Source organism: Drosophila busckii, chromosome 3L (genome assembly GCF_011750605.1).
Source record: "Drosophila busckii strain San Diego stock center, stock number 13000-0081.31 chromosome 3L, ASM1175060v1, whole genome shotgun sequence".
Taxonomy (NCBI): Eukaryota; Metazoa; Arthropoda; class Insecta; order Diptera; family Drosophilidae; genus Drosophila; species Drosophila busckii.
Genome location: NC_046606.1, coordinates 15235074 through 15257873, shown reverse-complemented (window position 1 = coordinate 15257873; position 22800 = coordinate 15235074). Strand labels below are relative to the sequence as shown.

The window sequence follows — 22800 nt, the reverse complement described above, 5'->3', positions numbered from 1 at the left end:
CTCATGAAATCTAAAAGGAAAGTTTAAGGTCAATGTGAGCAGGCAAAGAGATGGTGGTGCACCCACCCACATATATGTATATACACTCATACAATCTTGCTCCCACTATATACATATATGTAGCCACTCTTGCTTACTCACGCTCTTTTTTAAGGCATTTAGCACTCTCGGCAAACGGCGCTTATCGCAGATTTTCTTTTTGACTCAGACTACTCGCATGTATATATAGTAGGGGCTAAAGAATTTTTTTTGTGTTGGAGCATTCACATTTGCAAAATTGTCCACGAACATCGCAGAACACAATAAGTAGTTGTCTTCAAGTCCAGCAACGTCTTGAGATATATAAAAAGAGAATTATGAAATAGAATTCGCTGTGAAAATTTTACAAAAGCAAGTGAAGTTAAATTAAGTTAACAACTGTTAGCCATGGCTAAGGAAACTAGCAAAATGGTGAGTGTTTTGCTCGAACAATTACTAAAAAAAAACAGGCGGTTCCAAATTATAAAAAATACATAAAGTGTAACGACCTTGAAACAAACTTTGTATGTGCTGCCGTGACTGGTGGGTGTGACTTTTGTTAGCACTGATTTCTTAGGGCACGTGATTTAATAGCTTTCTTTAACTTTGTAATTTAATTGATTACCCAATGAACAAAGTGTGTGTGATTATATAATAGTGGAAACCTCTTTAAGCAGAAAAAAATTAAGTTTGCTCTTGCAATGATTTCATCATTTTGTTTATCAGCTGCTAAAAAGAATTCCCTCTGGGTATATTGCTTAGGCAATCCCATGACTACTAAAAGTATTATCTAACAATAAAATGTGTTGCTAAAACGCGCTATTGATGACGTCGTTTTCTTAGCTGTTATCTAGTTCTGTCTTATCTACAATATCTTGGCGGCATTTACATATAATAAAGCCTCAGTTTACCTGACCAACAATGTATTCAGAAGTAAAGCGGTTAAATAAACAATATAAAATGAACATTTCCCCTTAAGCAAAAACAATTAACAAGCTTGCGTCTTAAATGCTTTAAAGTTATTAACTTTTTGCAACAAAAAGGTGCTAAGCTCAACAACTTAAAGTTAGTCGCGTTCCACTGTGATTAATAAGATTTTATGACCAAAGCATTTTATCAGTCTACTGCTGTTCTACAAATGTCATATCAAATAATGCTAGACCACAAAAATAATAGTAATAATAAAATGGGCATGTACTCACTGAAGGCCGCTATTAATTGATAAAAATTAATTTGGGCACGCAAGTGGTAGCAATTAGTTTATGGACAATATCTACAACAGCAATAATATATTTTAATATAACGACTTGACTTTCTCTCGTGGAACACCTGAGTTCTTAATTCTCTGCTCATTAGTACAAATTAGTAAACAACAGCTGATACTTATAAAAGTAACAAGTTGTCCATATAACTCAAAGTACAAATTGTTTTATTTTTAAAAATCTCAAGCACTGGCTGTCTGCCTTTACATTTGTTTATGTGTTTGACGTTATTTAAATACCTTAAAATTTCCATACAAAACTTTTTCTGGTAAGAATTAACTCACGTGCCTCAGGGCAAATGACGCATTTCCAAACCCCCAAGAAAACAATTGACGACCACAAAGATATTTTTAAACGGGTATATGTGTAAACAGTAATGATATAATTCTTATTTAGCATACGCAATTTTTGTTTTTGGCAGCATATTGCTGAACTTTGCCTTGACTTCAACAGATTATCTAATTGAAATATTGTTGTTAAACTATTTCCAATAATTAAACATGATAGTCTAATGACACGTTTTCCTAATGAATGTTGTTTGTTTATAGTTAGGAAAAAGCTTTGAGCTAGTCGGCCAGTTAGTTTATAAATAAATTCTTTGAGTAAGCAGCCCACTCATTACATTTAACATTCATTAATATAAATTAAATGTGTTTTCTATAATTAGCCACAGTACTTTTACTCTCTAAATAAATGCATTTTCCATGGAAGCAGGAAATTCGTTGCGTTTGCGGTTTTCTTTTGATTCAATTTATATTAATTATAAACAAACATGAAATTTAATCTATAAGGAGATGTATCTCTCAAATTGTTCAGTGAACTGCAAGACGTTTTATTTACGTCTGGGCTTATAATCAAAATATACTCGCATTGCTTTACTTAAGCGTGTTCATACATTTGTATAAATGTATGTTTATTGATTTTGAATATGCATAGATAAGTATTACCGTTGATTAGATACTTGTTGTGTTTTTTGTAAGAATAGCAGTTACCAGGAATTTATGTAACGGTAACTTGAAATTGCCTTTTTTGTAAGCTAAATGTAGACTACAGATCAATATTGGTGGCTCAAAACCTGCCATAACCTGTTGCACTTTCACTGTAATTGGGTTGTCAGTGCCCCGTTGGGGGCTTGGGCGGTGGTCTCTGCAACGTTTACAGAATTCGCGTTACACATGTTTACAGCTACTGCTACGGCTGTGCCTATTTGCCCGACAACGCACTCTGATGTCTGATAAGCGCTTGTTATTGCAGCAAAATGCATAATCTTTATGCACAGTTATAACCCTCCCCTGCCACTCTCGATGTCCCTTGGTAAATTTCCTGAAAGCAACAAGTGTCCACCGGTTGTTGTTGCTTGGCAGGTCTGAGAGCAGGTCTCTGTCTTTAGCAGCAGCAGCAGCAGCAGCAATGCAGTTTGTCAACATTTTTGTCGATCTTTGTTTTTCTCGTTTTTTCTATGTCTATTGCTGTCTAGTCATTTCTACTGACATTTACTATAACACGTTACATTTGTAGTCTCTAAGCAACCTTTCTCCTTTCTGCCTTTCCTTCTGTTTACATGCAGTCAATCACGTTGTTCGCTGCGCTCAGTGCACTCAATTTCTTTTGCCTGTTATCGCTTTCACAGACTTGCTCTGCCTGTTGCTCTCGCGAGCACTTTTGGGTTCCTTTAATCTAACGGCGGACGTAGCATGAGTCAGTGTGCTGAGCTCAATAATAAAACTTTCAAGTCCAATTCAAACTACAAAGTAAACTATTTATTACTTATTGAATTTTATTTATTTATGATTTTACAAGTAATTAATTCTACGCTCACGCTCGCATCACTAAGCAGCTAATAAAATCTCATTTGGAAATGCGCTCAACTTGTTGCGCTGCACAGTGCTCAACAGGAACTAAGCGTATTCAGCATACAGTGCACGTAATTTTCTAATTCTATATATTCAACCACTGTGCGCTAGCACGTTGTTCCTTATTCGGCTTTGTTGTTGTTGTTGACTTTGTTTTGCCGGCGATTGTCATAGCACCTGTAGTTCTAAAAAGCAGCCCACGCGTCATTTCATTGTCGGGCCTCAATAGTTGCCACAATGGCATGCAGCTGATATCTATGATTGTTTAAACTATGTTAATTGGCTTGTAATCTTAAATAGTATTTAGCTGCTGACTCTACCTGTTTAAATACTTTTTAACTTGTTGTACACTGAGTTGTTTCAGCAGTTTTGTAATAAGTGCGGTAAATTTTACATGAGCAGGAAAACAAACTGCGTATTGCCGAGCTGTACGACAGGGGTAGTCGTGTGACTCAAAAAAGTTTCGAGCGATTTCAAGAGTGAGTTTTGTGTTAGTCGCGTATTGCAACGTATTCGAATCGGACGGGCGCGTTGTTCTGTTGGTCATCAGGTCTCTCCCCCGCCGTTTGTCGCCTGGAAACGAAAATATAAAATAAAAACTAAACGCTGTCCAAGCTGATAGTTCCAAGAAGTAAATAAATATGCAGAATTATAAATTAAACATAAAAAAAAAATAATTATAGCTTATATCTAACAGTGTTCTGTGCGCACATACACACACACATATACATACATATATAGTCCGTACATGTGTGTTTTGTACATAGAAGCGATAAAAATACCGCGTTGTGTGTATTTGAATTTTTGGTTAGGAAGTGTAAACTACTGACGTTAGCATTTGGCTTGATTCTTGCAAAGAAAGGCGTAGAACTTCTCTTATTGACCAAGTCAATAAGCTAAAGAGTGCGTGTGTGTGTGTTGAGCTGTGTCCATTTGTCCATGTGTGTGTGTGGGCTTTGTGTGTGCATAGAAAAAGAACCATTAACCCCCACCCTTGGCCCCACCGCGTGCTGAGCGTTTATTTGTATAGGCTCCATGCTTTCTTTGTTGCCTGTTCGAACATTTATTTTAGTGTTCTTCTGCTCTTGACTCTTTCGTGCCTTGCATTACACTCCCTACAGCTGTGTTTGTGTTTCTCTTTCTCTGTGTGTGTGTGTGTGTGTGTGTGTGTGTGTGTGTGAGTGTGAATGCTTTGTGATTCCTCCACCAGCTTTACTCACACGGAACCAAGCAGATGTGTAGAACTTTTGTTGACTTGACCAAGACCAATTGGCGGGCGCGTGTTTTAGTCAGAATCCAATTACTTGTGGGTTCAGCAAGTACACACCTGTCCACCTGGCAACAAATATGAGTTTGTTATTCGTTTTCAACAGATTCAAAATTTATTGCTTTAAAGTTAAACAGTCAGTTATCTGTGACATGGAAAATTCTTGCAACATTTTGCAATCAATAATTAAATTATATGTGTACTTATGTGATCAGGCCACAGTGTTAAGCACGATCCGTAGCCATGCGCACGATCCAGTCACAAAAATTTATTATTATCAACTGCAAACTAATCAGTAAAAGTATCTACGCTCATGTCATGCTATCTGCAAGTCAAACATTTCCAACTGTAGAGTGGCGTTAGCTTAGCATAAAAAGCACACACATGATCACACCACACAAATTTAATATTTTGTGTTTTTGCACTTCAGTTTGAATTGTTTATGTGCACTGCATTCGAAAGAGCAATTAGCAACAAAGGCGTGTCAATGAACTTAACGCGGCTATGAGGTGATTTTAAACGGTTTATTTGTTGACCAGTTGAATACTGTATGATCTTTTAACTGATCGTGAAGTACTGCGGGTTATCTTACAATTAGCTTCCATACATAACTGCTGATAAGAAATTCCTTGACTCAAAAAGTTGCATAAATACAGTTGTCAAAGCAAAACATGCTACAAACTGCATTCACTGCAGTTTCATTTAGTTTATACTAGTTTCTTGGAGTTAACCAGTTGTCGTCGCTTGTTCTAGATTGGGCGGCCTCAAAAACAGACGCTCACTGTCAAGATGGACAAGTTAATACGTCAAATAGAATTTGTGCCTAAATATTTGGCCAACAAATCAGCAACTCAAATAAGCAGATAACGTGATTTTATTTAACATTGTTCATTTGATTCACACCTAATAAGCTAATCAAATACACACCTCATATAATTTGTTGCCGTCACTCACATATCATAATTTAATTGAAACCTCTACGATATGACCGATATCAATTGTTGTGTGTGGTCATTGAACGCGCCTTAGCATAATGCTAGAGAGCCCCAAAATTAATTGATTGATATTAGAGGTTAATCAACAATAACTTGGGTTAGTCTAACAGCAGCAGCAAATATTTAGTTCGCCGAGTGATTGATAAACAATAGACTTACACTGTTTATTGTTTTTCTATGTAGGCCCCGAATTGATTCATAATATATATGTTTTGTCTAGGTTACCGATTATGCAAATATTTCTATAGTTTCGAGCAGCAATAACAATGTCAAGTTCATTCACATGATATGTTAATTGGCACAATTATATTTTATACGCTCTGTTCTATAACATATATGGAAACTTAGCCGGGGGTTACACATTGAGTTTAGTATGCCAGACATTTTGTGATGGAAGCGTTGGATAGAAGGTGAAGTTGAAGAACACATTAATCATTGTCACGCGGAAAAATCGTTGAAAATTTATTAAATTAATTTATATATTGTACATAAATAGTGCAATAACCTTAGTCGCGTAATAATAACTGACTTTTACCTCCAGAATATTAATAAGCAAATCATATTTTACAATGTAGTGTGTTTAGAATATTGCTTTTGACTTTGCGACTCATTTGCAAATTAATTGGAATTTGAATTGTGCCTCAACTTTTAAGTTTCAATTTCAATTTCATTTAAGTTTTCATTTTCAACAACTGTCTCTGTTGTCAAGCGAGCTGCCAAGTGAATGACCAGAAGGCAATTTCCATATGAAATATATGCGTGTGAGTCGACTTGTCTCATTGACAATAAGTCAAAAGTTCAACTGCGCCAGTAAATTTACCTGCTGTTGAATTTAACTAAATTTATCAGTACAGTTGTGTGCAATAACTAATAATGCAGTTTCTTTAAGCAACAAATTTGAAATTTCGACGCTTTTTGTACTTTGAATTTATTCTACTATAAAGTAGATTATAATATGATTTAAGGGTCTAAAGTCTACGAGTATATAGACTAAAGTATATAGCACAACACTTGAAAACTTAAAACGTGCTTATCAATATTAAGCAATGAATGAGCCACAGCCATATGCTAAGTGCTCTATAAAAATAACTGAATAATAAGTGTTCCAAATTTTACGACAACTAAAAATGCTTAGTAGCTAAAACAAAACATTTAGAACTCAAGAAGCTGCCTCAATATTAACAAATTATTAACAAATTAAATATACAATTATAATTGCAATATATACAAATGGGCGTGCTAACAAACTAATTGTGCCCACTTACTTGAAATTAAATTGTTGTTTCTGCAGGAATCTGAATTCCTGTTTCCCAAATAATGAACGAGTGTGAATAATTCAATTCAGTTTAAGCATGAAATTAAATTGTAATTGCTTCGATACCAGTTATCACCGTTCATGCTCGGCTGTCTTACACTTTGTTTAATTGGTTCTGCCAAAAATAAAATGTCTTAAAGTTTATGAATTTCCGCTTTAATCTTACACCTCGGCATGAATGAATGCGTTTGAATGCAGCTTAGCTTTGTTTAGTTAGTTGAGTTAGATTGCTACAGGATACAATACGTTGTTCATGTGGGTTATGCATAAATACAAATGAACAAATGACTAATAAAGCTATTACACTATCTTCTTTCTCTGATAGGCTTCTTGTGTTATAATTTTTTGCACAAATTCGTATTTGCTCATGGCTCTAGATACAATAAACTTGGTATGCACTAGAATTTTATCGATAACATCAAGACGATAACAATTGATGCTCTAGTTGAAAACTGCAACTTCCAACAGACAATTGTGCAAGCAAGAAGAAGAGACGACAACACTATACACAATTTTATTAAATTTGATTGTTTTTTTATTTGTTTTTTGCGCACTTTAATTAACACTTTGTTGTGGGGTATATATAAAAAGGGAAAGGAAAGCAACAGGCCTGCTCTACTCTATACTTATAAAGTCGTTATTTGTTGTAGTTGTATTGGTTAATGATTAGTTACTAATTAGCAGGTGATTACTGCTGATTACATCTGCTGATGTCGCCGAGATTAACGGAAATAACTTCGCTGCGTTTTTATATTTAGTACGTATTACAATAATTTGTGCTGTAAAAATAACTCGCTTAATACTTTAATCTTAAATACATATGTATATATATCAAGTGCACTCTTGATTGATGTCCAGGGTAAAATTTGATCAATTGATAGCTCTGCTCAATGACATTATTTACGCATATCAGCAAGTTCTATAAAATTTATTTACGTTTATCAATTTCTTGATTGCCATACATGGCTTGCTGCCCCCTTTTGTTGTTTCTATCAGTTGCTGTAATCAATCAACAACAACAACAAAAAGCGGCTATGCTGCTACACTTCAAAAATTGTTTTAAATGTGTTATTGTTTAAACTTTTCGCCGCTAGCGCCTGTGGAAATATTTTTGTTCAATTATTAAGTCTGACTTTTGACTTGGGCGCAAGCTTTTTGCACGCGCCACACACAAATAGAAACAAATACATGCAAAGCACATATTGACAGTTAGCTTTGTTATAAATTGTTTATAAAAAATTACTCAGTAACCACTCGACTGGACACGTTCCGCTACAGCCTCCGCCGCGTCTCCGCCTTCAGTGCCAACTGCGTTGCAATTTACATGGTGTGAAAATTAAATGCAAATTTTGTCGCTTATACTAGATCGAGTTGCGGCTTTGTTATACTGTTATTCAATAGCACTAATAACAACATGTTGACAGTGTAAACAATCTGAACAACAATAGCAACAAATAGAATGCACAAAAGACAGTCGAATACAGGAAATAGTAAAAGTAACTTGCAGCTGGTTATTTAATTTTAATTGTAAAATTCATAAAAATCGAATAATTGCAGCCACAGCAACTTTAATTAACTAAACTATGAATAAATGGATTTAATTGCAGTTGAAAAGCGCAGTTTAAATAAAACAAAGACTGCTTTAAATGCTTGAAAATTAGCTACTAATGTTTATGAATCATTCTATCAAGCATTAGCAATCTCATTAATGTTTGTCTAAACTTCAACACTGTGCCTTTGCTTGCGTTGCATGTGGCACGCTACAGTTTTATTTTATCACCCATTTACACCCCCCCACTCGCCCTTGCTCTCTGTCTGTTCTCTTTGCTTAGTTTTTTCAAAGTATTGACATTGACATTGGCGCCGTGTTGTTCTGTTTGTGGGCGTCTATTTATAATTAGTAGTCTCTGTTCTTAGCTTTCAATTTGCGGGCTGAACTACAATAGACAAAGTTAAATTTACTTTGTTTAGACGTAACTCGCCGATTTGCCAGTGTAGAAGCTTAAAGTGCATTTATTGTTTGATTAAGTAATAGACGTGGCTCCCTGTTCGGAAAATCTATACAACATTATATTCGATTTCTATATACACACTAGAGGCAACACACACAGTTCTATTTGTATTGGAGAGAGTTTTTGCAAATTGATTACCTAACACTCTCAGCCGGGGCAATGACGTACATAAGAATGGAGGCCAACGCCATCGTCATGAATATGCGCTTATGAAATATTTATAAACCAGCACACAGCATGGAACTGAACCGATCTGATCTGATGTGAACCAAGCAGACAGTGGACAATATTTCTAGCACACACACACATGTAAACTTATTTACATAAATGTATGTGCTAAAATTTAATTTTCATTTAGTTGTTTGTTCGAAAAGTGTATATACCTCTTTTTTCACTATTAAGTTCAAATCAATTAAGCTTGAATTCGGAATTGGGTTTTCATTTGCCACAATATTGATGAATGTATTTTTAACGAAGCATAAACGATGTTAATTTGACTATTTTGGAGGCTTGTTCCATAGCTAGACAAACTTGCCTTGAAATACTTTTCAATACTCATATGTGTTCACTCTTTCGCTTTCATTGCAGATTTATCCGGATTTTAAAATGGAACTGTAAGTATTTTTAGCTGATATTTAACGCAAATATTTAGACTAATGTTTTGTTTGTTATTCTTTCAGGGAAGCAGGCGAACCTGTGGAGCCGCGCCCCGGCTGCGGCGCCTTCTTTGCCAATCACTGGAAAGGCCTCCTCGTCTTTCTCATGCCCATTGTCTGTCTGCCCATTATTCTGCTAAACAATACACCTGTAAGTAAATATAAAAATATTTATAGAGTTTGTTTTATTTTAGATTTTAATTGATTACTTGCTTCCAGGAATATCGTTGTATGTACATTCTGTTGATCATGGCTGTATTCTGGGTGACGGAGGCACTGCCGCTGTATGTGACCTCGATGATTCCCATTGTAGCATTTCCCACGATGGGCATTATGGTAAGTCCGACCCAGTCCTACCCAGATGTCTCAATTAACGCTTAATTATGTGCAGGGCTCCGAAGAGACTTGTATGACATACTTTAAGGATACGCTCGTGATGTTTATGGGCGGCATTATGGTGGCTTTGGCCGTGGAATACAGCGGTCTGCATAAGCGTCTGGCCTTGCGTGTCATTCAAATGGTGGGCTGCAGTCCTCGCCGGTATTTAAAATCTCGTTAACAACCAGCTGCAGTTAGCTAAATATTATCATTTGCAGTTTACACTTTGGCTTGATCATGGTCACGATGTTTATATCCATGTGGATCTCAAACGCCGCCTGCACCGCCATGATGTGTCCCATTATCCAAGCTGTGCTGGAGGAGCTGCAAGCGGTTAGTGCCTGCGCTCAACTTGTTATAACTTTTTATTAATTATTAATTTTACTTACAGCAAGGTGTCTGCAAGATCTATCATGAGCCCGAATACCAAGTGGTGGGCGGCAAGAACAAAAAGAAGAGTGAGGATGAGTAAGTTCAACTTCAACTTCGCTGCACAACTGAATTTCAACTTGAACTTTCGCTTGCAGCTTGCCTTATCCCACGAAGGTCACTCAGTGCTACTATTTGGGCATTGCCTATGCCTCCTCTTTGGGCGGCTGCGGCACCATCATTGGCACTGCCACCAATTTGACTTTCAAGGGCATCTACGACACGGCTTTCCCCAATGCCACGGAGAAAATGGATTTCCCCACCTTTATGTTCTACTCGGTGCCGTCTATGCTGGTCTATACGCTGCTGACCTATGTCTTCCTGCAATGGCATTTCATGGGTCTGTGGCGTCCCAAGAGCAAGGAGGCACAGGAGGTGCAAGTGGGCAAGGACAATGCGCATGTGGCCAAGAAGGTTATTGATCAGCGCTACAAGGAGCTGGGACCCATGAACGCTCATGAGATTCAAGTCATGCTTTTGTTTATAACAATGGTGCTCATGTACTTCACACGCAAGCCTGGAATCTTCACGGGCTGGGCAGAGCTGCTACCAGCCAAGTGAGTAGTGCATTTGTTAATTCAATGCAATTGTTATAACCATTTGTCTTGTAGGGTCATCAAGAACTCCATGCCCACAATATTTGTGGTCATCATGTGCTTCATATTGCCCGCCAACTACGCATTCCTGCGCTACTGCACGCGTCGCGGCACAGTGCCCCCCGGTCCAACTCCCTCACTCATCACCTGGAAGTTCATTCAGACGCGCGTGCCTTGGGGTCTGGTGTTCCTGCTGGGCGGCGGTTTCGCCTTGGCTGCTGGCAGCAAGCAAAGCGGCATGGCCAGCATGATTGGCACCTCGCTCAGTCCATTGAAAGTGCTGCCCAACTCGGCGCTGCTGCTGGTGGTCATATTGGTAGCTGTGTTCCTAACTGCGTTCAGCTCGAATGTGGCTGTGGCCAACATTCTCATACCCGTGCTCAATGAAATGGTGAGCCAGCAACTTTATAATGTTTTTATTTTCGCACGCTAACATTTTGATTTTTACTTGCAGTCGCTGGCATTGAAGATACATCCATTGTATTTGGTCTTTCCCGCTGGCCTGGCCTGCAGCATGGCCTTCCATTTGCCCGTGAGCACACCGCCGAATGCCTTGGTCGCTGGCTATGCCCATATACGCAGCAAGGACATGGCCGTGGCGGGAATTGGTCCAACGATCATTACTATTATAACGCTGTTTATATTCTGCCAAACCTGGGCTATGGTCATCTATCCCAATCTCGACACGTTCCCCGAGTGGGCGCAAATCGCCGCCGAAGAGGCTGCCAACAAGACACGCATGCTGGCCGCCAAGACGCTGCAAATGGTGGCCAACAACACTGAATTGATAACTGACGTAGCTGCCAACAGCACAAATGTCCTGGGCAATCTGATGGCCAACAACTCGCAGCCCTTGGCTCAATTGGCCGTTAACGGCACGCGCCTGCTCAGCGACATGGCCTTTAACAAAACTCTCTCTTAGTTAATTAAGCTGTCTAGTCTTAAAGGAAGAGAACCCACAGCGCTTTAGCAAAAATCTGTATAAAACAAACAAACACACACACACACAAGAGAAAACTAAGTGCCTTTTGCTGATATGTTTATATATGTATATGTGTAGTTAACTAAGTAGCATATTGTTGTTGAAAATTACGCGAATTTACAATTTATTTATCTACAAGTACAGTATAAACTGCAGCGTCACTCTTTATTGTCAAACAGTTAACAGGATCGGATCATTGAGGATTGCGGATTAAGGAGTAGGAGTAGGAGTAGGAGTAGGAGTAGGAGGAGGGGCAGCCAAAATGCATTTACGCAAAAGCCTTTCGGAAATCTACAACAGTTACTAGAACTAACTCTACATGTTCAACTAAATGCCTTCAAATGTTACTTAATTGTTGCATTTAGCGAAATTTTATTTTTTTTTATATCAAAATCAAAATTTGTATTTTTCTATACACTTTATATTTTAGATTTTTTTTACCAACTAGACTGAGGGAACAAATGAAAAACAAATTAACAAAAATGAAAAATGAAAATTACTCAATATTTGCAAGCATTATGTTAAAGATGATGGAGCACCATATATAGCATTTAGTTTAACTTTAATACTTGATATAAGATTGTGTACATTTTCTAACAATTTATGTTTTATGTAGTTGTAAAAGTCAAATTTAAATAAAAGAAAGCTCAAAATTTGTTAGCTAATGTAATAAAGTGATGTTTTATGTGCAGTTTGGAAAGTAACTAAACAACAACTAAAGTTTCTTATATTGTAAACAAAAAGTGACAAAAAAATGTTCAGTAATCGTTATAAAGGAATCATTGTAAGCATTATTAAGATACGCTCTCGACAACTCATGCTATAAGTTAAGTAGTAAACATTTATGTAGAGATCGTTGATGCGAAAATGTTTAAAAAGTTAGAAAATACTTTATTACTATTACTACTACTATTTACTTGGTAAGCACTGCAGAGTCATCTAAACTAGGGCCTTCTCTTACATTCCTTTGCTTGTTTTTCTCAACAATTTTTTAGTTGTCAGTTGCTTCTTATCGAAATGTGCCAAATCTGGCAAAAATAGAATTACATTGCTCTCGATCACGGTCGCATAAAGTCAACAAGTCATTCGTCTGTTCGCAGTGAAACAGTGGCCATGCTAAAAAAAATACTGCATACTTTCAGGATGTGACTGGAAATTCAAAAATTATAAATACTTCTCCCTAATTTTCTTTCAGTGTTTTTAATATTGGAGCATCCCTAAAGCTTGGCACTGTTTCGCACTGTGTGACGACACGTTTCACAGTATAGCTCCCAGGAGCACCTCCATTACAAAAAAAACGTTTATTTGCATTATTTTGAAGGCCTAATAATTTTTAAATTAGTCAATTTTTGAGTATGCAGCAAATTCGATAAGAAATAAGTTAAGCCAATAAAAAGTTATGTAGATTTTTTCCGCTGCATTGCAGATTTTAGTCGAAAGCAGTCAAATCCTGAATAAAATAACAGTAGCACTGGAAAAGTTATAAAAAAATGTATAATACAAATTTTTCTAACTTTATTAACAAATTAATATAAGGGGACATACATTTTTGACTAATCAAACAAAAATAAATATTTTCCTCAGTTAGTCCATAATTCATGTTTCTGCTCTAAGCATTAAATGAATCATCCATATTTTATCAAAAAATATTAGCATTTATTGTATAATGTTGCACATTGCATATACATATATGTGTATGTTGAGTAATATAAATGTTAATTTGCAGTTACATTAATAGCATTTTAGAACAAAGGCACATGCCCAAAAAAGCCAAACGCTTTTCTTGAATGGAAAGTGGGATTTTTGTGTTTATTGTGCCATAGCAACTTATTAATTTAGAACTTGGACGATTTGGCCAGGTTAAGGGCCTCAGTAAGCATGCGTCCAAAGTCGGCATGGACCTGTGTGAAATTCTTGATTGCACGTTCCTGCAAGAACTGACTGGCACCGCTCAGATTGTCGGCAATGTTCTGGACGAGACGCTTCTTGGCGCAGTTGTCGAGCACATGCACCCAGAAATCGGTAACCTGGCCGAAGTTGTCCTCTGTGTCGCCGCTGCTATAGCGATAGACATCGCCGGTCACGGGGCAACAGGTGGAGAGCGCACGTGCACGTGGATCCTCCTGTGGGCCGTTGAAGGAGTTGGGGAAATAATTGGGTGCGCCGTCCTGGTTGTCGGTGACGTTCATGAAGCCGTCGCGCTGGTAATTGTTGACCTTGACGCGATACGGGCAATTGACGGGAATCTGCAGGTAGTTGGGACCCAGACGATGGCGATGCGTGTCCGAGTAGGAGAAGAGACGTCCCTGCAACATCTTGTCCGGAGAGGGCTCAATGCCAGGCACCAAGTGCGCTGGACTGAAGGCGATCTGCTCGACCTCAGCAAAGTAGTTCTTGGGATTGCGATCCAGCACCATTTTGCCCACTGGAATAAGCGGGAACTCCTTGTGGGACCAGACCTTGGTCACATCGAACGGATTGTACTTGTACTTCTTGGCCTCCTCGAAAGTCATCACCTGTATCATGACAGTCCAGCTGGGGAACTTGCAGTTCTTGATGCGATTGTATAGATCGCGAATGCTATAGTCGGGATCGCTTGAGGCCAGATCGGCAGCAGTCTTCACATCCAAGTTCTTAATGCCCTGATCCGTCTTGAAATGGAACTTGGCATAGATGGGCTCGCCCTTGGCGTTCACCAGCTTAAAGGTGTGCGAGCCATAGCCATTCATATGGGTGTAACCATCGGGAGTGCCACGATCGCCGAACAAGAAGGCCACCTGATGTGTAGACTCTGGGCGCAGGGTGAGGAAATCCCAGAACATGTCTGCGTCCTTCAGATGTGTCTGCGGATTGCGCTTCTGGGTGTGTATAAAGCTGGGGAACAGTATGGGATCGCGGATAAAGAAGATGGGTGTGTTGTTGCCCACCAAATCCCAAACACCATCATCCGTGTAGAACTTGACGGCAAAGCCACGTGGATCACGAGCCGTGTCCGCAGAGCCGCTCTCGCCGCCCACCGTGGAGAAGCGCACAGCCAGAGGAGTGCGCTTCTTGACCTTTTCGAAGATCTTGGCCGCACAGTACTTGGTTATATCATGGGTAACTTCAAAGTAACCAAAGGCTCCAGCGCCCTTGGCGTGCACCACACGCTCTGGAATGCGCTCGCGATCAAAGTGTGCCATCTCGTCCAGGAAGTTGACATCCTGCAGCAGCAGAGGGCCACGTGGACCCACCGATTGGGTGGCATCCTTAATGCCTATGGGTGCACCACTGCCAGTGGTGACGACACCAGGACTTTCCTGGAAAAAAAAACAAAAGTGGAATAATTGAATTAAAATTGTTATATAAGTTTGGCCAACTTATCTAATCTATAAACTAATGGAAATCATGCAGAATTTACGATAAATCAGTTTCGCTTTGAGTTTAAGCCAAAGTTCAGAGTACTGCTCGCTCTCTATACTTAATAATCTTATCTAATCAAGAAGCATTTCTCTTCCAAGTCAAACATAAACATAAAGATTAAAGCTTATCTAAATTCATAGTAGAGTCGCTTTAAAATTTAAATAGTATTGCTTGTTTATAGAATTAAAGACACATTTGAAAGTCGACAGATATTTCATCTTAGAGCACAGACATTTCATCACAGATAACAATTTCATTACAGATGCTTTGCATTGCGACAGCTGGCGCTCCTCTAAAACAGCTTATCTTTAATATATTTATACATACTATATATATATCCATCCATATATTCAAAGCTAACAATGCATTTACAAGCTCGCAATATAAATGACATGCAATTTAAAATATACGTTGTGTTTATCAGCTACACCTACATACATTTAATTATACATACATCGCGCTGTTACGTCAGCTGAATATTAAGCGAAAGCTTAACGCATTTTTAATTCTTTTAGTTGGGCTCTAGAGAATTTCTAGAAATTCTAAATTCTCCAACTAAATGCGACTTGTCTTCTGCACTCTATTTGCAATCAAAATGTTTTGCACTTTGTGACAAAAGCAGCAGCAGCAGCAACAACAATTGCTTTATGTATTCGACTTTGGTGGGGCCACATCGAATAGATAATAAAGACCGGCAAACAGGGCGTATCATTTATATAGCGCATATTGATAAGCAATGTAAATAAGAGCTCTTAATTGAAAGTTGTTGCAGTTCAAGCAACAAGTTTAATGAAGCTATATAGATGTGTTCGACTGATATTTATGCTAATTATATGCTGACGAAATTTGTCAGCCAGTAACGAAACACACAATTTGATCTAAGCAAGTTGGGCTGGCTGGTAATATTATTACAAACGCGCTATAAATAATTAAAATCTTGGCACACAACTATTCAAAATTTGTATTTTGGGCATTCCTTTTTACAAAACAAAAGAATCTCTATTAACGGAAGCGTGTATTGGCAAACAAAGTGTGGCAAGGCATGTGGAACAAAATGCCTGACAAAATGCAGTTTCTAGTTAGTTTCAATAGTTTAGTTCTAGAAGGTCAAAATCAACACGAACACATTTGTGGGTCAGTTTTCCATACAATGCGATTTCCCCAACATATTCTCACATACAGACAAAGCGAGTGCCAACTGCATTGCATAATCCAAAATGTGTTTAATTGTTTTAGTCTAGTTTGCGTTTTGGTTTTGTTTGAGATTTTGCCTATTGGGGGGAATCGTTAGCCACGCCCTCATTGAACATGTTAGGAGGCGGCGCATGCGTAGCGAGTTCAATGACTTGGGAACCAGTTTGTGCAACTTGAAAGTACGTTGACTTTCAAGTTGCAACTATTATATAAACGAAGGCCCCGGTCCCGGCTTTGTGGAGCGCTTGTGCACTTAATCAAGCGGAAAGTTTTACTATTTATTAATTGCACTGCGTCAAGAGTGGATATACTAAATATTAATTCAAGGTTGGGTTATATCAATTAATGCATTTACTAAATTAAATAGCATTGTGATTGAGCTGATAAATTCTTTATCTACAATACATATCTAAAGTACTTGTTTATAAATTTATATGTATTTTGTTTGTTTCTGTTCCACTCAATTAGCATACATTTTTTGTAATACTTGGCAAAGCCTGATATTGCACAATAAAATATACAAATTATTAACAATTAGGTGCAAAGAGCGCAAACGTGCTAGCCCAGTTCATTTATTGCTTAATTTTAAGTGCATTGAATTCAATTTACATTTAAAGCCCAAGTAGGCTAAAGCTAAAGTTCTTTGCATTTGATAAACACTATCAGCGCGATTAGATTATAAGAGGATTATCACAATATATTTGCAAAGAGCGTTTATTTAAGAGAGCGCTTAAGAGCAGCACCGTTATCAACGAGCTGCAAAACAACAACAATAACAATACGTTATTTGAACTTTGGCTGCCTGCACTTAGCAAGCACCATTTTTTTTTCTCTAAAACGTAAACACCGTTTATATTATTCGCAATTCTTTTTGCGCCATTTTGTTGTTTAAAGTACTTGGTTACTTGTTATTTGTTGTTTTTATTGCACTTACCTTTTGACAATTCTTGTAGTCGAGTAGTTGATTAGAAGCGGCATCGCGTCCTGCCATTTTTGTTGCTTTTCTTGTTGTTAACTAGAAATTTAGAGAATGTTTTGCACTTTTATATCTCACGCGCTGTCGCTGCTTTGCGGCTAATTTTTTTTACAATTAAAACAAGTAAAACTTTGTGCGCTTCGTTTTTATAGCTAAATCGTGCAACAACAACAATACCGGACAGAGAGTTGCCACATCTTTTACCTGTTATCGAGCTATCGAGCATTGGAAACTGAGCAGCTGATGGAAAGTGAGCATTGGAAGCTGACCGTTGGATAGCTGGTCACACTGCTTGTGGTGTTTTAGTTCATTTCACTATTTGGTTACACTGGTAGTGATTTCTTTTTTAACAAGACATAAATATAAATAGCTAAAGAATATATATACAAATGTAGATAAGCTTAAGTAACATATACACAAATAAAATAAATAAATAGAGTAACAAATTAAAGTGCAAGTGCGAATTCAATTCAATGGCGTTTTTATAGTAAAGTTTCTTTTTTACGTAAAGAGACACAAAAAAAAAACGGCGCGTGTGAAATTTTTTCAACAACGACGTAGCAGCAACAGCAGCAGCAGCAGCTCCTCAACTAAGTAGGCCAACAACAACAAGAAACATTGTGTAGTGTAGTGTATTATAATAAAAATAATAATAATATATATGTATACCTGACTACTCATGCGACTGTGTGCGTCTAAAAAAATAAAATAAATAAAAGAAACTTGGCGACCGACAATTTGTAATTGTGTCAGCCTAGTTATGCATGAGAATGTGTGCGTGTAAATGATTTAAATCAAATGTCTTTACAAACAATTTGAATTTTGACATTCAAAAGCGCAGCGTATCTCTGTCTGTGTCGGTGCCTATGTGTGCGTGGGTTTATGGCGGCGTATATTTGGCGAGACAAGTGAAATTTTCTTTGTTTCTGACAAAAACGAGGGGGCCGCGGGCGCTTAAAGTATAGAAATGAAGTTCCCTTGAAACGAAACGTCGTTGCCCTCGTCTCGCGACGCCCCCAAACCCCCTGCAACGCTAGCGTTGCTACATAACGGCCTGAAGAGCACTGTTGTCTCGTTGTGTCTGTGCCTGTGCTTGTGTGTGTGTGTGTTTGCTCTCTCATTGTTTGTGTATCGGTTTGTCTGTGTGTGTGCGTGTGTCTGTATCTGTGTGAGTGGCAATGAACGTTGCTTAAAACAACAAAAATAACAACAAAGCAACATACTTTTTGGAATATTTGCCTTGTCGTTAATTATAATATACACACGCCTGCAGCTAATGATCATCACGTTGATGAGGCTGCTTATGATCATGACGATTTACGAAATGCAAAAATAATAAATAAATTTAAATAAAATATACGTTGTACATCAAGTGTAGCCGCTCTATCTATATCTATCTCGCTCTATCTATCTATCTCTAGTTATGCATAAGTGAAGCAAATGTGGAAGAAGAAGAGGCGGCGGCGTTGACGCTGCACCAGGACAGGTTTATATCAGGGCAAAAATTTCACAGACAACAACAAAAAAATTAAAGAAAATACTACAAAAAAAAAGCAAGTCACACGCATACATGCATGCTGTGTGTGCTTGTGTGTGTAATAATGCAACAACAATGCGTGCAATAATATTAACAACAACGGTAGCTGCAGCAACAACAACAACAACAATCTGTGGCAAAGCACCACGAGAAAGCAAAGTGAAATTTATTAAAGCAACAACAACAAGACGTAAAGCACGCAATACCAATTCAAAACCGTTATTCAACAATTTCTTGAAATAAGTGAAAGAAGAAGGCAAATACTGGTTTTTAATACACACACACACACACTTAAACATACAAACACATGTGTGTTGAATGTGAAAGATACAAAAACAACAACTAAAAAGTTGCTGCGCGAGAAATTTTTACGTGTATCTGTTTATTTCGTGGTCTCTTGCAAACAATGTGTGTGTGAGAAAAAAGTAAGTAAAAACATACAGTGAAATAAGCAATGCTAGAAGGACTTACAATCGATGCAACAAACAACAGTCCGTTGCAGTGCCGGCAGACGGTGGCCACAGTCAGTTACTTATACAACGTAAGGCGTAAAGAGTAGACGTGAATTACAGTATGATAGTCTGTCACAGTCGCGCTCTGCTGGCACGGGCGGTGTGTGTGTCGTGCTGCTAAGACGGTCACCGCAGCAACAATTCCAAAAAGGACTAGAGAGGAATAAGTGGTGAGGCGATACGAGTAGAATGGAGTCACCATGCGGCTCTCCAGTCTGTCACTCTACACACACACTCCACACATCACGCGCTAATCACAACAATTCAAGAAATCTAGGCAATGCAACGTTATTTTAAGGCTCGTGCTTAAGAGGCGGTGATGAGGCGACTCAGCTGTCTTCGGCCTTTTAGTATTCTCAGGTTTAATGTATTGAAGGAGTAAAAGTATAGAGCAAAGAAGGTTTATGCTTTGTGCACCAGGTCTCCGTGGTGCTCGCATTTAGCTTTTGCTAAATTGCTTTGAATAGTGAGATTGTCTGTAGTGCGAGAGAGATAAAACGCACAGGGTGGCTTTTATTACCGTATAGTGGATGCGTTTTGGTAGTAAGGAAGGAGCAAGTGGGAAGGGAGGAGAGTTCGTTGAGGGGGGATTGAATTTGAGATAGCAATTTCACCCAAATACAACAAACAAGCGAATCAACATATTTTCAAGGGCTCTCCCAAAGCAGCAGACGACGCACGCTGCGCTTTTTATTTAAATTTTGTTTGAAGGTAAGTTGGCAAAGACTTTTCTCTTCACCAGTCTCCGTCTCCATGTGCTTTTGCTAAATTGCTTTTAAAGTGAATTTCGTACGTACATAAATTTCGTGTTTTTGTCTCTGTGCAAAAATCTATTGAGGGCGAGCTTTAATTAAGCTGTTTGGCTTTGGCTATTGGCCAGCCAGAAAAGAGAAAGAGAAAGAGCATTGCGAGAGCGTGATAGAATGCGCGTGTGTGTGAGAGATAAACACGGCCACAGGTGGCTTTATTTACCGTTACTTGAGCTTGATATGCTATTCTTATATTTAGAGTATTAATTTAAAAAGGTAATTAAGACAAATGATTAAGAAGTAAAATGCATTTCACTGTGAAAATTGTGAAATAATATAACACAATATAAAATTAGAGGGTTGCATTTTAAAAGCAATATTTGAGCATACAAAACTAATTTAAATTAGGAATGAATAACAATTTTATACAAGAAACTTTGTTTATCAGAAATAATTCTGTTAAGTTAGAATATTTGAATTAATATTTACATATTCGTACTCAACTTTACTTAATTGTTTAGCTTTAAAGCCAGCATAGCAACCATAAATCATTAGTCGCCGGTTTTATGAGCAATCACATAAATAATGTTATAACTAAATTAGCAGCCTTGCCAATACCAAAAGGTTTAGTTTCATTTGCACTTTCACTTTGCGTTGCGTGAAGAATTCGCTTAACTAAATTTGCATTACGTGTGCATTTATTTGTTTAATTTGCTTTCATTCTTAAGCAACAGCCGTAGTAGCGTATTTTATGGCTATTTAAGCAAAGCATTTCTAGCCTGAATATCTATTTGCAAAGTCACGTTTTTGTGTTGAATTGCTTATCAGCAAGAATTTCCACACTTTCCTATTTGTTGTTCTTATTCATAAATTACTCAATGCAAACTGTAAACAGAAACGAAAAGGCATTAGTTTTATTTCACTAATCAGCAAACATTTAAAAACAGATAAGAGCACTATAACAAATACGGTAATCAAAAAAGCTGACAATGTTTGTCAAGCTATTCAGTTAGCTGTCTATATAGTATTCATACATATAATATTTTTATTGCTGTACAGCTGTGTGCAATGCGTTGAGGTTAATAATTAGTGAGTTTTTTATTGCATATACAGATGTTTGTATATATTCGTGTGTTGATAAACCTAAAAATGTATATATAGATACTTTAGCTTTGTTGTTCTATTGTGTGCGGTTAAACGGTTTCTGCAGTTCGCTTGTGTTTCCATTTTCTTCTTTCGACCGACTCGTTAAAGGTAACCGGTTTGTTTCGAAACAATATAAGAGCCAACAATTTGTTTTAGTTATTGTAGCGCGCGAGTTGGCAACAAATTTATAACTTTAGCGTTGACTTTCTGCAGAATACACGTAATTTGCCACTGAAAATAAGATACAAAGATACTTTTTCTCATTGCATGCCGAGAAGTTGAATTTTGCAATAAATGAAATGTGTTTAAATAATGCAAATAAACTCTTAATATGCAAATAAGCAGGCACCGACAATTTGTTTGACGTCTATTTGAAATTACTTTTGCCTACATTGTCACTGCCCTTTTTGCAGTTTGGGTTCATTTTAATGATTTTCCAACATACTGCTGATAATAGAACAAAAACATGAAATATAAACAATTCAACTTGTTGCGTAGGTGAAATTTGAATGAAATTTAAACAATATAGCTTACAATTTCTAAATTAAATTGTGCTGACTTGAAGTTACTATTATTGAGCATTTAAATACCTGGCCTGCCTCTTTGTTTAAGATTTAATTAGTATTTAATAAAAGGTATAAACTCATCTGAAACTCGTTCCACTTGGGAAATTTCTTAGTCAGCTTATAATACATTTCTATAGAATATCTACAACAATTTCAACATTTACCATCATTAGCATTGTGGCACACACACACACACACACACACACTTGTAGGTATGTAGATATGCAATGTTGAAATCAGAACGGAAAATGAACACAGTAATAATAATACAAAACACAGTTTACGGGAATAAACACATGTATGTGTATGTCTGTGTGTGTGTGTGTGGTCATACTATGAAGACTCGCTTGAATGGTAAATGACAAATGCAGAATGGTATTTGTGTCATAATATCTCATGCTTGAGATGTTGTAATAGATTCGTTATTGTATTGGATAAAACGGGGATGTAAAGCAAGTGTGTAAAATTAAGCGTTAAATTTTGTTGTTTACTATTTATTGCGCAACTAAATGGTAAAGTTAATTGTCAACTCTTTGTGTATGCTCATAATTTAGCAATTAAAGCATTTTATGACAAATTATTGGCAATTAAAGAAATCAAAATCAAGTGAAATGCTAATAAATTTGAATTGAAATACACACAACAGTAATAATAATGTAATGCTCTCTTATAATTGCCATCTCTTTCGGTCTTATGTATTGATCGACAACGTGTGTGTGTACAATTGCGATTAAGTTGAGTGTGTGTTTGTGTGTGCGTGTGTGGGAAGAGCATAAAGAGCGAGAGTGAGAGGCAAAGAACCGCAACAGTCGTTGACATTGTTATCTTAAATTATCTCGTTCAGCTTGTTCGCTAATGTGTGGTGGCTATTTAATTTTGTCATCAGCTTTACACGCTTAAAGCAAACAACGTCAATAGAAAGGCGCAAGAATACAATAGAAAATTAAATACGCTA

The 22800-nt window shown here is 37.4% G+C and overlaps 2 protein-coding genes across 3 annotated transcripts; one reads left to right on the top strand and one right to left on the bottom strand.

The window, feature by feature from the left end:
* Positions 1-411: 411 nt before the first annotated feature.
* On the top strand, positions 412-12155 carry LOC108600201 (protein I'm not dead yet). 2 transcript variants are annotated; one of them, XM_017987615.2, is made up of 10 exons: positions 412-450; positions 9311-9336; positions 9403-9529; positions 9598-9714; positions 9770-9918; positions 9975-10089; positions 10148-10224; positions 10284-10742; positions 10797-11172; positions 11236-12155. In XM_017987615.2, the coding sequence occupies exons 1-10, from the start codon at positions 427-429 to the stop codon at positions 11701-11703; spliced, it is 1938 nt and encodes a 645-aa protein (XP_017843104.1). In that variant the 5' UTR covers positions 412-426; the 3' UTR covers positions 11704-12155. The 2 variants fall into 2 exon arrangements, with proteins under 2 accessions (XP_017843104.1, XP_017843105.1); XM_017987616.2 differs by lacking the exon at positions 412-450 and adding an exon at positions 3680-3764 and having other exon boundaries at positions 11236-12154.
* Positions 12156-13529: 1374 nt separating this feature from the next.
* Positions 13530-17460, bottom strand: LOC108600202 (catalase). Its single transcript, XM_017987618.2, has 2 exons — positions 17294-17460; positions 13530-15062 (listed from the first exon to the last, which is right to left on the bottom strand). Exons 1-2 carry the CDS (start codon positions 17348-17350, stop codon positions 13599-13601), a joined length of 1521 nt encoding a protein of 506 aa, XP_017843107.1. The 5' UTR covers positions 17351-17460; the 3' UTR covers positions 13530-13598.
* Positions 17461-22800: the final 5340 nt, after the last annotated feature.

What these genes read in the sequence shown, in the direction of transcription:
- LOC108600201 (XM_017987615.2), top strand. Translation starts at nt 427, where the DNA reads ATGGCTAAGGAAACTAGCAAAATG. An exon ending in AAAAAGAAGAGTGAGGATGA is followed by an intron (nt 10,225 to 10,283) that starts GTAAGTTCAACT and finishes TTTCGCTTGCAG; the next exon opens with CTTGCCTTATCCCACGAAGG. An exon ending in GCAGAGCTGCTACCAGCCAA is followed by an intron (nt 10,743 to 10,796) that starts GTGAGTAGTGCA and finishes TTTGTCTTGTAG; the next exon opens with GGTCATCAAGAACTCCATGC.
- LOC108600202 (XM_017987618.2), bottom strand. Translation starts at nt 17,350, where the DNA reads ATGGCAGGACGCGATGCCGCTTCTAATCAACTACTCGACTACAAGAAT. An exon ending in ACTACAAGAATTGTCAAAAG is followed by an intron (nt 15,063 to 17,293) that starts GTAAGTGCAATA and finishes TTTTTTTTCCAG; the next exon opens with GAAAGTCCTGGTGTCGTCAC.